The sequence below is a fragment of the Bubalus kerabau genome, chromosome 9 (genome assembly GCF_029407905.1).
Source record: "Bubalus kerabau isolate K-KA32 ecotype Philippines breed swamp buffalo chromosome 9, PCC_UOA_SB_1v2, whole genome shotgun sequence".
In the NCBI taxonomy this organism is placed as follows: domain Eukaryota; kingdom Metazoa; phylum Chordata; class Mammalia; order Artiodactyla; family Bovidae; genus Bubalus; species Bubalus kerabau.
Genome location: NC_073632.1, coordinates 34,400,674 through 34,417,527, shown reverse-complemented (window position 1 = coordinate 34,417,527; position 16,854 = coordinate 34,400,674). Strand labels below are relative to the sequence as shown.

Here is a 16,854-nt window from a genome sequence, read left to right as displayed (position 1 = left end):
CACTTCAGTCGTGTCGAACTCTCTGTGACCACATGGACTGTAACCTGCCAGGCTCTTCTGTCCATGGAACTCTCCAGGCAAGAATACTGGAGCAGGTATACCTGTGGCGGATTCATTTTGATATCTGGCAAAACTAATACAATTTTGTAAAGTTTAAAAATAAAATAAAATTAAAAAAATAATAATAATAAAAAATTAAAAAAAAAAAGAAGAATACTGGAGCAGAGAGCCGTTCTCTTCTCCAGGAGATCTTCTCAACCCAGGGATCGAACCAGGATCTCCTGCATTTGCAGGCAGATTTTTTATAGTCTGAATCATCAGGTAAGCCCCTTAAAAAATGTACAAAAGGTAAATATTCTAAGGGAGAGGAAAATAGCACTTTTAAGATGAACTTCAGTTGACAAAATAGTTAAAACCACTCCCTTTGTAATATTTACAAGTTCCAAAAGCTAAGATTTTTCAGTGTAACAATGTAAGTCTGACAGTTTTACTAATAATACTCTTATTTATATTATTGTAGTCAGGCAAACCTTCATAAATGAAATTAACAGACATATTTTCCAGGTGGAACTTTGGCTTTAGATGCTACTTTTCTTCCTATAAAATGACAACACACTCCAGTGTTCCTGCCTGGAAAATTCCATGGACAGAGGAGCCTGGCAGGCTACAGTCCATGGGGTCTCAAAGAATTGGACACGACTGAGCACACTCACTCTTTGTGCATATAAAATACAGCAAGGCGAGGGGGAAAAACACATTTCAAAATGGGAAACTCTAAAGCAAATCAGTCCAAATAAGCTAACATTTGTGAAGTAATTCTCATCCTTATAAATTGCCTTCTTGCAGGAAACAGACCTTATCCTGACTTTTAATATTTCAATGCACCGATCTTGGTGGATGGAGAATGGACCAGGATGTACGGTGACATCAGTGACTCCTGCCCCAGACTGGGCCCCAGAAGACCATCGCTACATCACCGTCTCAGGGTGTTTTCTGGAGTACCAGTACATAGAAGTGGCTCACAGTTCCCTCCAGATTGTCCTCGCAGTAAGTGTTGACAGCCAACCACTCCTTCTAGTGTTTCCCGAACTGTTTTATTTCTGTGTATACTCAGCACACGCAGTTGGAACCTGTGGGTAGAAGGTGGATGTGTGCTTTTTTCTAATCACCGCCACTTTTAACAGGGATTTGTCAGGTTAAACCAGGCTATGTCGTGGACCGAGTGATTCTTTCTGGGTATGCTGCTAATTCTGGGAATTTCCTTCTCCCTTAAAATCTTGTTCTTAGATCCCCCAGGTACCATCCATCATCTTTTATCACCATCTCTCTTTTTCAAAACAATTCAGCTTTTCTATGAATTCTAATTCTAGATTATCACACGCCTATTTTTCATAGTATTCTGCCAATAAATAATGCTCCCTCTACAGGAAGAAAGTTGGAGTTACAAATAATTCCTCCATTTTTGTATATTTATAGAACACATTTGTATAATATATTACTATGTTATATAAAACATTATTTTACATTATATTCCTATGATAAAGAAATAAATACCTCCCTTTTGTGAGAACTTTCGCTAATGCTAAATGTGTAATTTTGTGGGATTCATAAAGTTAAGGCAACTTTATTATACATGTCTCCATTTATTACAGATCATGTATGCAGATCTATGTGTATTTTCTTAGACTCTATGTAGATCTTCAGTTGAGGTGCACAGTCTTAATCTTTAACAACAAATAATACAATTAGAATCTTCTTTTTACCTTTCTTTAGTTAATTACTTTGAGAATGACAGTAACTCACAATTCTTAAATAACAGGACATAAAATATTCTGGGTAGAATGGTACCAGCTGGTTCATATAAAACTCTTCAGGAATTTAAAAGGAAAGTACATGAGTGTGTGTATTAGATTACATAATTAATATATATAGTTATTATATTTTTTAATGAGGAATATATATGAACATGCATATACATATATAATTATAGACTATATATGTTGTGCTATGAACACTTCCCAAGTCTCTGTGACTAAAAACCACAAAGGTTTATTCTTATGGGTGAGCAAGAAGTTTTACCAATCACTGGTCGCTAAGGAAACAAGGCTAGGAGCCCAGCCACCGTCTCAGTCATCATGGCTGCCATGCCAGATGGCAGGAAGAGATCTGAAGTGTCTACATTGGCACAAAAATGCTCCTACTTGAGAGAGGAAGCTCACTGCTCATAGTTCATTGTCCAGAACTAGACACAGATTCCTACCCAATCACAAATCAGCCAGAAAGGAGGAAGAACTGTAAATATTTGAGAAGCAGCATAAATTATTTCCACAATATTTGAATTACGCTCTTGGCTAAAGCACTGAGTGATCTCCCTTGAATGTGTCCAACCTGAAGCACTTCTTAATTTAAAAAAAAAAAAAAGCTTCTATGATAGTTTTAAATTCTATAACTGTTCATTTTTATTATATTTAAGTAAAGTGAGATTTGATGGAATGGAACTAGTCATTTCATTATGTAAAATTCATTTAGGTGAAGCATTCATTCTCATATGGGAAAAGTAAAATATTTCTGGTATTTAGTGACAGATAAAATGTCTTCCTACATGTGAGAGAGGAATTTTAGAGAAAATGTTCCTTCCTTGAAACTCCCTTTTTATCTTTTTTTTTTAACTGTATCCATAATTTTTGGAAAACTTCTATATATGCGTCAAGGATGATGTAAACATATAGTCTGTGTGCATGGATAGTTAAATATATGACTATTTTAGAGAGTTATTTGAATGAATGTGTGTATGAATAAACTATACTCGCAGATTTATTAAACCGCCATGAAATTCTGGTTCACAGATAATTTGCTGAGGAAATACATTTGGACATGGAAGCATGTGTTAAGGCTGACATACTGCCCAAAGAAAAAAAATATTTTTACATAAGTAAAAATCATCTGTAAAGGCAAAGTGGCTAGAGTGTAGAGAAGATGGATGGAGTGTCTCTAGGAGCAGATGCAACCAATATATCAAGCTGCTGGTTCTCGATCCTCCTGTCGACACGTCCCCCAGCTGAGTGGAGCAATAGTTTGAGCAGGTCATCATAGGATGTGGCATCTTCACCTCTGCCCTTTCCACCTGCTCTTCCTTCCAGGGGAGTTCTTTTGCTATGCTGACTGGATCACCTGAGAGAGTAACTCAGCAGCCCAAGCCGGTTTTTTTGGAAAAGTTTCCACACACTTTCTGTCTTTGGGTTTGTTATGGCCTGGCTGGCCTTGGGCTGAAAGCATCTGCTATGTAGAAAAGCTAGCACATCTTAACTAGCGTTTTAGAATGCAAACCAAAACAGGGCTGATCTTGAACAATTTGCTCTGCCCAGTTAGCAGAAGCCTTCCAAATATTCCTACAGCCATTCTGATCACTTCTTTTGCCGTGTTGAAGGCATGCTGCATGCAGTCCATGGAGTTGCGAAGAGTCGGACACGACTTAGTGACCGAACAACAACAAGGGATGAAACAGTGGCTTGAATCTCTGCTTCTCCCCTTCTCCTGTTCCTCAAATCATCTTCCTGACAATCCAATGTTTAGTTCGGTCCAGTCCAGGGAACGCTTCCTGAGTGATGCTCCCTGCTGGCATCTAGAGAAACAAATGACAGCATCTCTGACCTTGAGGCTGTCAAGGTCAGAAATGGGCGTGGTTCCTCAGGGTACACACCCAGGGCAGACAGGCACACTTTGGGAATGTGGTACAGAGAATACATTTGTGGCATTTATGGCATCATCTTGGCTTCTTAGTTCCATCCTGTTTTTTGTGAAGTCAGCTAAACTCCCACACTTCTCTTTCACCTGTCTTTGAAGCTACCCTCTCTTCCAGGATATCCGGCTTAGATCTGTTTTCATAAATGGCTGCTGTTCCAGCAACGGCTCTTGATTAACTCCAAGTCTCTCCAGCTCTTTTTCTCCACCTTCACTCAGCCTCTCTTTCACAGATTCCTAACCCCTGGCACGCCTGTCACCCCATTGTTCGGTTTCCTGCCAATCAACTCCTAGCTGATTTTGAAATTAGCATTCACAAAGCCCACATTTGCATTGCACATTCATAAGATATCTCCCATCTCCAGCCAAAGGAAGAAGAGTATAATATCCACATAATTGGGAAGAGAGGCTATTAATCACACAGCCTCCAGCCAAGCAGAAAGGACTGCCACAGCATCATAATGATCAGCCAGGTGTGAGGTTTCCAGCGTTCTTCTCCAGCAGCATTTTCTTCTAGTTAGGATCAGATAGCACGTACAACGGGAATACAGGTGTGCACAGTTTTAATAAAATCCAAATTTTTTTTTAAAACTGCACCTACAAAATAGATATAATAAATACATATGGAGAGAGCCCAGGAGGAGCCGAACTAAAGAGATGATGCTGTTTACATTACAACACAATGAACCTGATTTCTTCAGAAAATGTGACTATAACTGTATGGTTTACAAAATGCATTTACAGGAATTTAATCTTTTGATTTGTGTAACAGTCCTGGGAGGGCAGCAGGACAGACTCAAAGCCTTTCCCAAGATTTCTTAGCTAGTACATGTGGAGGACGGACATGCTAATCTAAGTTTTTCTCGGTACCAAGGATAGGAAAACAGACTTAAACCAGCATGCCAGCATCAGCTGATGGGTAACAGATTCATGAAACCCCAAAATTCAGACTTCTCTTCAGTAGCAAAGAATGCCATTATTAATTAGCTATGTCTTCCATGGGTGAGGGGAAGGGAGGTATATATACCTCATCTGTATTTGTTTTTGTTCAGTCACCAAGTCATTTCCGACTCTTCATAACCCCATGGACTGCAGCATGCAAGGCTTCCCTGTCCCTCACCATCTCCCAGAGTTTGCCCAAGTTCCTGGTCATTGAATCGGTGATGCCATCCAACCATCTCATCCTCTGTTGCCCTCTTCTCCTTCTGCCTTCAATTTTAGGCAGCATCAGGGTCTTTTCCAAAGAGTCAGTTTTTAGCATCACGTGGTCAAAGTACTGGCGCTTCAGCATTCAGCATTAGTCCTTCCAAAGAATATTCAGGGTTGATTTCCTTTAGGACTGACTGGTTTGATCTCCTTGCTTTCCAAGGGACTCTCAAGAGTCTTCTCCAGCACCACAGTTCAAAAGCATCAATTCTCTGGCACTCTGCCTTCTTTATTGTCCAGTTCTTACATCTGTACATGACTACTGGAAAGACCATAGCCTGACTACATGGACCTTTGTCGGCAAAGTGATGTCTCTGCTTTTTAACACACTGTCTAGGTTTGTCATAGCTTTCCTGCCAAGAAGTAATCATCTTCTAATTTCCTGGCTACAGTCAAAATTCACAGTGATTTTAGAGCCCAAGAAGAGGAAATCTGTCACTGCTTGCATCTTTTCCCCTTCTATTTCTATTACACACACACCTCACTTCCTGTAACCAACACAATGAAAAGGGAGTAGTTTTACAAAGAAAGGTAAATAAATGAACCACTAAGGGTAACTTTTTTGGGGCTCCAAAATCACTGCAGATGGTGATTGCAGCCACGAAATTAAAAGACGCTTACTCCTTGGAAGGAAAGTTATGACCAACCTAGATAGCATATTCAAAAGCAGAGACATTATTTTGTGAACAAAGGTTCGTCTAGTCAAGGCTATGGTTTTTCCAGTGGCATGTATGGATGTGAGAGTTGGACTGTGAAGAAGGCTGAGTGCCGAAGAATTGGTGCTTTTGAACTGTGGTGTTGGAGAAGACTCTTGAGAGTCCCTTGGACTGCAAGGAGATCCAACCAGTCCATTCTGAAGGAGATCAGCCCTGGGTGTTCTTTGGAAGGAATGATGCTAAAGCTGAAACTCCAGTACTTTGGCCACCTCTTGCGAAGAGTTGACTCATTGGAAAAGATTCTGATGCTGGGAGGGATTGGGGGCAGGAGGAGAAGGGGACGACAGAGGATGAGATGGCTGGATGGCATCACTGACTCGATGGACGTGAGTCTGGGTGAACTCCGGGAGTTGGTGATGGACAGGGAGGCCTGGCGTGCTGCGATTCATGGGGTCGCAAAGAGTCGGACACGACTGAGCGACTGAACTGAACTGAACTGAAGGGAAACTTTTATCATAATAACTGAAGTAACTTTTTATTTTGAAACATATTCAGATAATTCATTGGAAACCAGAATCTCTTTCTTCTCTAGCTACCTCCAAAGGACCAATATCTCTAAATTTAACATGAAGTTCTCCAACCAAAATTGCTAGGCTTCATTTTCCTTTATTTCTTTTACTTCTGACACACTTCTAAGCAAGTTGACTATTAATTTTTTAAGAGACCAGTAGAGGATATTGGTAAAAACATAAATAAGCTTACTATTTCCCGCAGCCATTAAAACTGGCTTAGAAACTGTCTACAAATTAGCAGGGAAGTCACAGAAAACTTTAGAAAAGGTTCCGGTACACTGTTCATAGCTAAAAAACAGGTTCACTGCCAAGTTTATCCTTCAGTTACATCTATTCTCTATAAAACTTTGTAGAGTGCTTGAAATGATGGAAATCATTGTTCAACATACTGTGGTGAAACAAATTTTGAAGGTAAAATATGTGCCTTTCAAATGGATAGAGTTTGGAGAAGGCAATGGCAACCCACTCCAGTGTTCCTGCCTGGAGAATCCCAAGGACGGGGGGCCTGGTGGGCTGCCATTTATGGGGTCACACATGAGTTGGACAGGACTGAAGCAACTTAGCAGCAGCAGCAACAGATGTTTCCAATTGTTTCCAGATAATGATACACATTTGCTATCTGGCTTGCTAGGATCTGCCTAGGAATACCACTGGTGAAGAAATTTGCAAAATTCTGAATGCAAACTTTATCCAAGTTGACCTGGGGTTGTTCTGGTAATGGCACATGTTGTTTGTCTGAATGTTGCTGAAGTGTATGGTGCATGCATGAGAGTAAAGAACCTTACTGCTCATGCTGTTTTTTTCCCTATAATCTGGAAACACATTCATGGAAGCCTGATTTTCAAAGATTTGGATTCTGATTTTCACTTAGCCTTGGACGTTGCTATTAAAATGGCAAAAATTAAATCTAAGTAGTGAACTTGCACCATCTCAAAGAGGTGAGTGGGCAAAGTGGTGTGAGCAGAGGATACCCAGCTATTGTATTCAGAAGTGCAAAGATGACAATGTGGATGTCATTTACTTGAGATGAAATATTTGAACTGAAAAATTAAGACAGTGTTTTTAAGACAAAATGTAAATTTGATCTGGTATGTCTGTTATGCAATGAAAAATGATTTGGCCATTTACGTTATTGAAATTGTCATTTTACAAAAACTAATTAGCCAAACCTGCAGCTCCATCAGTTCAGTTCAGTTTAGTTCAGTCACTCAGTCCTGTCCGACTCTTTGTGACCCCATGAACTGCAGCACGCCAGGCCTCCCTCTCCATCACCAACTACTGGAGTTCACTCAAACTCACATCCATCGAGTCGGTGATGCCATCCAGCCATCTCATCCTCTGTCATCCCCTTCTCCTCCTGCCCCCAATCCCTCCCAGCATCAGAGTCTTTTCCAATGAGTCAACTTTTCACATGAGGTGGCCAAAGTACTGGAGTTTCAGCTTTAGCATCATTCCTTCCAAAGAACACCCAGGGCTGATCTCCTTCAGAATGGACTGGTTGGATCTCCTTGCAGTCCAAGGGACTCTCAAGAGTCTTCTCCAACACCACAGTTCAAAAGCATCAATCCTTTGGTGCTCAGCTTTCTTCACAGTCCAACTCTCACATCCATACATGACTACTCGAAAAACCATAGCCTTGACTAGACGGACCTTGACTAGATTTGTTGGCAAAGTAATGTCTCTGCTTTTTAATATGCTATCTGCTGCACCTGCTGCTGCTAAGTCGCTTCAGTCGTGTCCGACTCTGTACAACCCCATAGACGGCAGCCCACCAGGCTCCCCCGTCCCTGGGATTCTCCAGGCAAGAATACTGGAGTGGGTTGCCATTTCCTTCTCCTAGGTTGGTCATAACTTGCCTTCCAAGGAGTAAGCGTCTTTTAATTTCATGGCTGCAATCACCATCTGCAGTGATTTTGGAGCCCAAAAAAATAAAGTCTGACACTGTTTCCACTGTTTCCCCATCTATTTCCCATGAAGTGATGGGACCAGATGCCATGATCTTCGTTTTCTGAATGTTGAGCTTTAAGCCAACTTTTTCACTTTCCTCTTTCACTTTCATCAAGAGGCTTTTGAGTTCCTCTTTACTTTCTGCCATAAGGGTGGTGTCATCTGCATATCTGAAGTTATTGATATTTCTCCCAGCAGTCTTGATTCCAGCTTGTGCTTCTTCCAGTCCAGCGTTTCTCATGATGTACTCTGCATAGAAGTTAAATAAGCAGGGTGACAATATACAGCCTTGATGTACTCCTTTTCCTATTTGGAACCAGTCTGTTGTACCATGTCCAGTTCTAACTGTTGCTTCCTGACCTGCATATAGGTTTCTCAAGAGGCAGGTCAGGTGCTTAGTATTCCCATCTCTTTCAGAATTTTCCACAGTTTATTGTGATCCTCACAGTCAAAGGCTTTGGCATAGTCAATAAAGCAGAAATAGATGTTTTTCTGGAACTCTCTTGCTTTTTTGATGATCCAGCAGATGTTGGCGATTTGGCCTTTTCTAAAACCAGCTTGAACATCTGGAAGTTCGCGGTTCACGTATTGCTGAAGCCTAACCACACAATTGCACTCATCTCACAGGCTAGTAAAGTAATGCAGCTCCATAATTTGATTCAAATACACTTAATGTGCATACTTTTCATGGACAAAAATATTATATCAACAAATATATTGAAATTAAATATTTCTCACAAGTTTTATATACATCAGATTAATCTAGGTGCCTTTATGAGAAAGAGTTATAAGTATAATTGTTGTTTATTTTATCTTGGTGGTGTTCTTTGTATACCTCCCAGAAATTGCTGCTGCAAATCAAGAACTTTCCAATTCTTTGCTTCCATTAAAACTGAAGGAAAACCTCATAGACTTACCAATTGGTAGATTACTTGAAATAATTCTTATGATAGGTAAATATGTAAATATGGCACCCAATTTCAAGGAACCTGCAGAAGTTGAGTGATGTCATTGTAACAAAAAGCCTTCACTACTTCTCTATTTTTGAAAGAACAATATTTTTCCTAAATAAATATATACCTAATATATTATATATTTATAATATGTAATATATCACTTATAATATATTTATATATTTATATTTACATCATCCATATATTATCCATAAATATCTATATTTATATTTATAGTATATGTAATAAATATATATTATATATTTATAATAAATAAATACCTAATACAAAAACAACTAGAATTCATGCTAAACTCCATCCCATTCTAGTATTAATCAAAAATGGACATTAAATGAAATTTTATTTTTTACATAATAATCATTATAGAAGTGTGTACATGTGTTCTTAAATGAAAGAAAGTGAACACATCATAGCAGTATTCAAATTCCACTGGATATATAAGAGTAAATAATATATCTTTAAAATATATTGATATGTATACTATGCCAAAATAAAGTGCTTTTGAAACCATTTAAACTAATGATGAAAAATATCAAATATGAATTTCAAATGTAGATCGTTTCAAGCCCACATAGTTTCAAGTGGAATTTTAAAAAATTTATTTCAGGGTATGCAGGAGCCAAAATGTTTGGAGGCCATTAATCTAAAGCAGTGGTTTCTTCCTTCTTTTTTTCTGTTCCTTCTTTCCTTCCTTCCTTCCTCAGTCCCTACAGACTGAGCCACAGCACAAGAAGCAGGCATTTAATTCTCAGGTAGTGCTAAGGGGGCGGTCTTGGAGCCCCCATACATTCCCCTAAAGCCCAGATTGTTAATGCTAGCTGACACTAGGAATTACTTACCTAGCTGTTTAAAAGATTACTATAAACATAATATACTTCTAGAAATTTTTTGTCCTTTTGTCTGAGGTAGGGCAGAGGTGGGTATATTTTTCAAAAGTTTCTCCAGATATATTAGTCCCATCCCTTTCCTTTTATTGCTGATTCCTCAAATATGAATTGCATAGAAAAGCAAGGTGCTTGGTCAGGAAGATGATTTTATATGCCAAGATGGTACCACAGTTCTGGTTGTTCTACCAATTCCTTTCTGGGCCTTAAGAGTCACTTCCCTTCCTGTACTGCAGAGTCAAACACATAAGTTATATGACTAGTTGTGTATGTGTGTGTTAGCCACTCAGTCGTGTCTGACTCTTTGCGACCCCACGAACTGTAGCCCTCCAGGCTTCTCTGTCCATGGACTTCTCCAGGCAAGAATACTGGAGTGGTGGCTGATTTATGTCAATGTATGGCAAAAAACACCATAATATTGTAAAGTAATTAGACTCAAATTAAAATAAATTAATTAATTAAAAAAAAAAAAAAAAGAATACTGGAGTGGATTGCCATTCCCTTCTCCAGAGGATCTTCCTGACCCTGGGATCAAACTCTAGTCTCCTGCATCACAGGCAGATTCTTTACCGTTTGAGCTACAGGGAAGAGTTACTCACATAACTAACCTGTGGTCAAACACCGAATTCATGTACTTAAACACTGTTTACCATTCCTCCACATTGAATGGTGAGCTGGTGTAGAACTTCTGATTCTAGTCAATGTCCAAAACTGTTCAAAAGTTTTTAGCACAAAACGGCTTGTTGCGTGTGATGGAAATGGACAGAATGACAAGCACTCAGTTTCTTTCCTAGATCCCAGAATGGTTCAACAGCTTTGCTGCTTGCCTTCAAATATTAAACACACTGTTTCAACTCCCGTTCTCCCAGGTATTCAGATACACAGACCTGCTTGTCAGTAAAGGAAATAAATGTGATTTGTCTTTCTGTAACATCAGAATAGTTTATACAAATCATCACAAATATATGGGAAGAAGAATCAAATATCAATTGTAAACAGGGGATTTTTTCCAGTGGACAAAGTTGCTTAATTAGCAGAATGAAGGTGGTAAACAGAACTGTGCTTAGTCACTCAGTTGTGTCCGGCTCTTTGCAAATCCATGGACAGCAGCCCGTCAGGCTCCTCCATCCACGGGGATTCTCCAGGCAAGAATACTGGAGTGGGTTGCTATGCCCTCCTCCAAGGGATCTTACCAACCCAGGGATCAATCCCAGGTCTCTTCCACATTTCAGGCAGATTCTTTACCGTCTGAGCCACCAGGGAAGACCTAAATAGAATTGGGAAAGGACATTTCTTGGTACAACTGAGTGTTCCAAAACACATAAATGATGTTCTACAAACCAAGTTTAGAACCCCAACTGGATTTACCCCTGATAGTAAGAAATATCGAGACCAATGGATACTTCTGAAATGGGCACATGTTTAAATTTCTACTCTACTCTCAATTTCTCTGGAAAATAACAAATTCATTTGAACATAATCACTTCAGAGCATAACACCTTCATGTCTTATCCACAGATGTCAATCAAGTTTTGGTAAAAATAAACCCTGAACAATCAGTTATCATGCTCTTTATTTTATTTTGCTTTATTCCTGAAAGGTGTCCTTGTATACTGGTGAGCAGTTTCATGAGTCTGTGAACAAATGGAGCATAAGAACTTGAACAGTCTCTAAAGTCAAATTAAATCTAAGATTTTTTTTCTTGCCTTTAATATCCACTAGTATTCCCTACATGCAAGTTCAGAACTATCAGGTAAAATATTCACAGTCTGGGAGTAACAATCCTTAAATTTTACACCCAGCTGTATAATAAACTATTTTGTAATTATGAACTAGATGAGATAATGTCTAAGAAATTGCCTTGAAAACAATAAAGGTGGTATATTTATTTTCTCCTTAGCTCAGTTTCTTCCACTGCTCTGGAGAACACTATTATTTCGTCAGGTTCACTCGCAGTGGTGTGCAAAACTGAACTGAATCCTACTAAGCTTACTTACTCGCCGGATAAAACCATGATTCTTAAAGCCAGTGTGATGCTATTTAGTGTAATAACACACCAGCCAGCACAGGGGCAAGTTTTATCCCATATCAACCATTATCATCAGATTGCAGTATCTGCTTCTATATGTAATGTTTGAAGCATTTGCTTACCCCCAAAGCAATAATATAATATCACTTGATGTATCACATTATATCACTTGATCTATCAGAATGCTTAGAAACACCATGGAATAAAAATACCAATACATTTAACATGGTAGAGAAGATTATAGCCTATGATAAATCAATAATAATTGGGTTTTCTTGAATAATATTAAAGTTGAAATTACCTCCATAGAGTATTATACAGTAAACCCAGTAGAATCCCATTTCTTATATTTAACTTTATAGTCATAAATTATTTCAGAAAGAAATAAGTATATGAAAATATAGTAAAATGGAGTATTTTTGAAAACAAGACAAGCTGTTGAACTTCAACAAAGTCTACCATCTTCCGTGGTCATATATAACATCATTGCCTTTAAGATGTCTTTCTAGTCATGATCAATTATTATGATACACATTTTTGAGAAATACGTCTTCGATGGAAATGTCTTCTTCACAGAAACTTCTACACACAGTGATAGAGTTAATAATAGTAGAATGCATTATAGTTGTTAAATAACAGCAAGTCATCTCAAAAGAAGGATGTAAAAATGATTTATAATGATACCTGTAATACAAGAGATAATTTATTGTTTAGTATGTTATACTTGAGTGAAAAAGAATAAATATATGGGCAAACACACTTAAGCTAAATATTGTTTACACAGTAGAAAAAGAACCATCTGTGATAGTCTCTCCACACCCTTTGCTTTTACCAGTCCTACAAATAGGATTTTAAGCGCTACTGTTCTCCACCCACACAGTCCTCCACACTGGGCATACGATTTCCAGTCATTTTCGTGCGGAGGCCAGTCCTCATGGCTCCATGGCTACATCTGTGCCAACTCCCACCCATTGTTAAATTTCTCTCAAGCAGTAACCCGATGAGTCAAAACCAATTCTCATGCCATATGTTTCTCACTGCTATTCTCCTAACTATTCATAATATTGTATTATACTTAATGAAGGAGTTCTTTCCCATGTGACTGTCTGCGTTAATGTTAACTGCAAATATGGCTCCAACCCTGTTAATAATCCAGGGCGTTTCCATATCACTGAATTTTAGAGAAATATTTGATTGATTAAGTCAATAGTTTTCAAGCTTTTTCTAGTAAATCCCTTCTAGTATAACATTTTACTTTATCATCCATCAGACTGTGAAATCTATTCATCACAATCCCACTAATATTAAGTAAGGTTCTTACAGTAAACAATATCTTGCCAAAGTTGGATTGACATGACTCATTATCACTAGTGACCCCTCTATGTCAATTAATTCATGCAAACCTTGAAATTTTGGTGAGTGTCTTTTTATAGTTTCATTCAATGGGGAAAGTCTAGAATAATATTAAGGAAAATATGATTTTGTGTATCATTATTTTAACTCTCATGTGTAAAATGTTTTCAAATAGAAGTTATTGCATTGTGTTCAACAACAGTAAACAGTAAACTGAGCGCCCTGTCAGTCTGGCTGTGACAATTATTTGATCGTTTAAATTAATGAATAAAAAAGCATTGAAGGCTCAATTGAAAGGCATCTGTGTAAACACTGACCTAACATTAATCTTTGCTTTCATTTTCCTTTTGTGATCCATTAGAGGTTTTTTTCTTCCCTTTAGACCCCATATGCTTACAGATATTAATTTCCAGAGAAATACAATGATTCTCCCAACAATGGTGGTGTGTTGCTTGGCTTTACTTCACTGAAACCTGGTCAGAGACTCTGATGACAGATAGTCTGCTTGTCAGCTTTGCTTCAGGAATCCAAAGAAAATGGAACTCATCAAGGAGCAGAGCCTCAGGCAGTACCTGTGCCTCTTATTTGGGTCCTTTCATGCTAAGTTGACAGGGGTCTCAGTCTTTCATCATTTGGTTCACTGACAGAAAGAGAAGGGAGCTGCTGCACTTTTAGGTACCACTCTGCAGACTGCTCTATTGCAAAATAAACAAACAATGTATTTTTAGGGCACCACCTGCAGCAAGCAGCTGTACCAAACAGAGCAGAACCACGAAGGATGTGATTTGTTCCATTTAACATGAAGCCTTGAGGTTTGAGGAGAGAAGGAGGAGAAGGTTCTATGTATACAACCCACATATCCGCAATTTAAACTGAAGCTGATTTTCCTTTTTCAATTGGAATTGAGGTATCATTACATCTTTCCTCCTGTCCCACCCCACAACCTCTGGTTGACAACAATTCTATTATTGGGGTTATAACTGTTAACTGAGAAAATCATTTTTCTCTGACAGTATACTTCCTCTTCCATTCAAGGGCAATTTTCTCTCAGAGCAACCTATACTTAAATGCCAACATCTGCTGTATCTAAGCTGTATATAAATGGTGTCTGGCATTTACATGATGCCAATGACATGATTAGAGAAACTCATGCTTAGCTTACATAGAATTTTCTTCTTATCTACAGCTTTAATCTATTTCAGTCGTTCTGCAGGGTCTCTCGGCTTCTCCTACTGCACCACACAAGTCTGAAACACTCTGAAAGCTGAAGGTTAGCTCTAATTTTGACTGACAATCAGTTTGTGCATTAATTCCTATCTCTGCAGGCCTTAAAGTTGTATGTGCACGTTGAACTAATACATTTTTCTACTTTTGCAAATAAATGCCAGATGTTACCTTGTTACCCTGATCAGTGTGCATGAGTGCTAAGTTGCTTCAGTCATGTCTGACTCTTTGCGACCCTATGGACTGTAGCCCACCAGGCCCCTCTGTCCATGGGATTCTCCAAGTAAGAATACCAGTGTGGGTTGCCATTTCCTCCTCCAGGGGATCTTCCTGGCCCAGGGACTGACCCCACATCTCTTACAAGTCTCCTGAGTAGACAGGTGGATTCTTGACCACTAGTACCACGTGGGAAGCCAAAAGCTGTTGCATCATGATGAAGTCTGCCAGGTCTGCACTGTCTCAGTACCGAGAATTTGGAGGCTGATGCAAGGGATATTTTAAGTACTTGCTTTTCCCCTAGATTTAAAAATCTCCTCATTCTCTTAATGGCTATTGATTCTGACCTCACAAACCAAAGTCACCATTTCATTTTGAGTTCTTCTAGGTGAGCTGGGAAAAATAGAATTAAATTATAGATGATGCTGGAGGCAATCCAGGTAGTTACAAATGGAGGTCATTTTAAGTACAGAGAGCAACAGTTACCTTTAGGATTAGATTGGTCACCAAGAATTATGCAGCAATTTTGCTTTTGTCTTGACGATGAATATATTTTAAGGTGAGGAGGACTCCTAAATATTTAAGAGGTGAACTAGAATACCATTCTTAACTCATCTACCACTGACTAGTTCCTTAATCTGTAGGAGAAAAATTTGTTAACCATCTTTTTGTGGCTCATTAGGACTCTTTGGTAAGACTGGTTATAACTATTGCTTCAGGACTCAGAGAAGCGAGATGAAGGAATTACAAATTTGCAATGATGCATGCTTCCAGCTAATAGAGGAAATCAGATCTTATGAGTCAGGAAACTTCAGTTTCCTTTGTTATCTCCACCTTCATCATTAAGATGATGGCTTTTAAGACTACTGGGCACAAAATAAATTCCTGCCCAATAGTGTCTCCAAGAATGTTTAATGTAGAAACTGCTTCCATCTCTTTCACATTTCTAACATATTAAAGGTAACTTTCTGGAAAATAACTCCCAGACTGGATTTTATTAAATTATGTCAACTTATGAATCCTTTTCAGTCAACTTTCTAATTTCTGACTATGGGACAGTGCTTTTAACTCTATATCCTTGAAACTTTGGAAGAAGGAAGGGAAATATCTCTAGTTCCAAAGAATAAAAGAGGCTCTTTAGTTGGAGCATACTTACATGCTACAGAACTAAGAGTCAGTTAGACAGTCTTTAATGAGTTGTTACAGTATACCAATATTCTTCAGGGCTCTCTGGGGAATATTAAAAGAAAAGAGCATAAGCCTGACTGCTGAGTCTTGTCTCTGTACAGTCAGCAGTTTAAATACGACAGCCTTATCCAATAATAAATACACCTCTGCAAGTGTGTCCAACTGACTGGATTTTAGTCCGCCAATCTTAAAAAGGCCTCTCTGCATCAGACAGTACTTTGATTATTTAATTGAAAATCTATGGACATTGTAAAACACCAAAAACAGAGACTAGCTGAAGAGTTCAACACATTCAATGGTTACTTTTACCATAATGTCTCAGGCCAAACTTAGGTATCTCCATTTGGCTGAGGGCTTTACTCCCACATTCCAGAGATGGAACTGTTCACTCTGGCTGGAAGAAAAATGAAGATTATTTCCTCAACCCCTCTCTTAGCAGGTTTGCTCAAGCTCCAATTCAGCAAAAGGGAAAATAACAATGATCCTTTATATCTTCTGTCCAGGGTGAGATTGAAGGCCCATGATGCAAATTTGATTACAAATTCCACCCATGATGTAATCCCATTTCACTTTCATTTTGCTTTATTTTGTAATCACAGAGCAAGTTTTTAAATAGGTAAGAAATAAGAGCCAAAAGCAATTTTTAAAAGTGACCTCCAACTAGAAGAAGCTCTCTATATTAATCATTTGTCTTTGGTATGTAGGGATCTTGGGAAGAGTTCAGCAAGATTTGAGTGTTAAAAAAAGATTTGAGTGTTGTTGCTCAGTCGCCCAGTCGTGTCCAGCTCTTTGCGACCCCATGGACTGCAGCATGCCAGGCCTCCCTGTCCCTCAGCATCTCTCAAAGTTTGCCCAAGTTCATGT

The 16,854-nt window shown here is 38.7% G+C and overlaps 1 protein-coding gene across 1 annotated transcript in view; it reads left to right on the top strand.

Annotated features, from left to right (window-relative positions):
- NKAIN2 (sodium/potassium transporting ATPase interacting 2) overlaps window positions 1-16,854 on the top strand; it is a 941,095-nt gene that overhangs the window by 777,388 nt on the left and 146,853 nt on the right. The window contains exon 5 of the mRNA XM_055534975.1: window positions 847-1,047. Within this exon, the coding sequence (XP_055390950.1) occupies window positions 847-1,047 (201 nt within the window). The remainder of the gene's footprint in view (window positions 1-846; window positions 1,048-16,854) is intronic.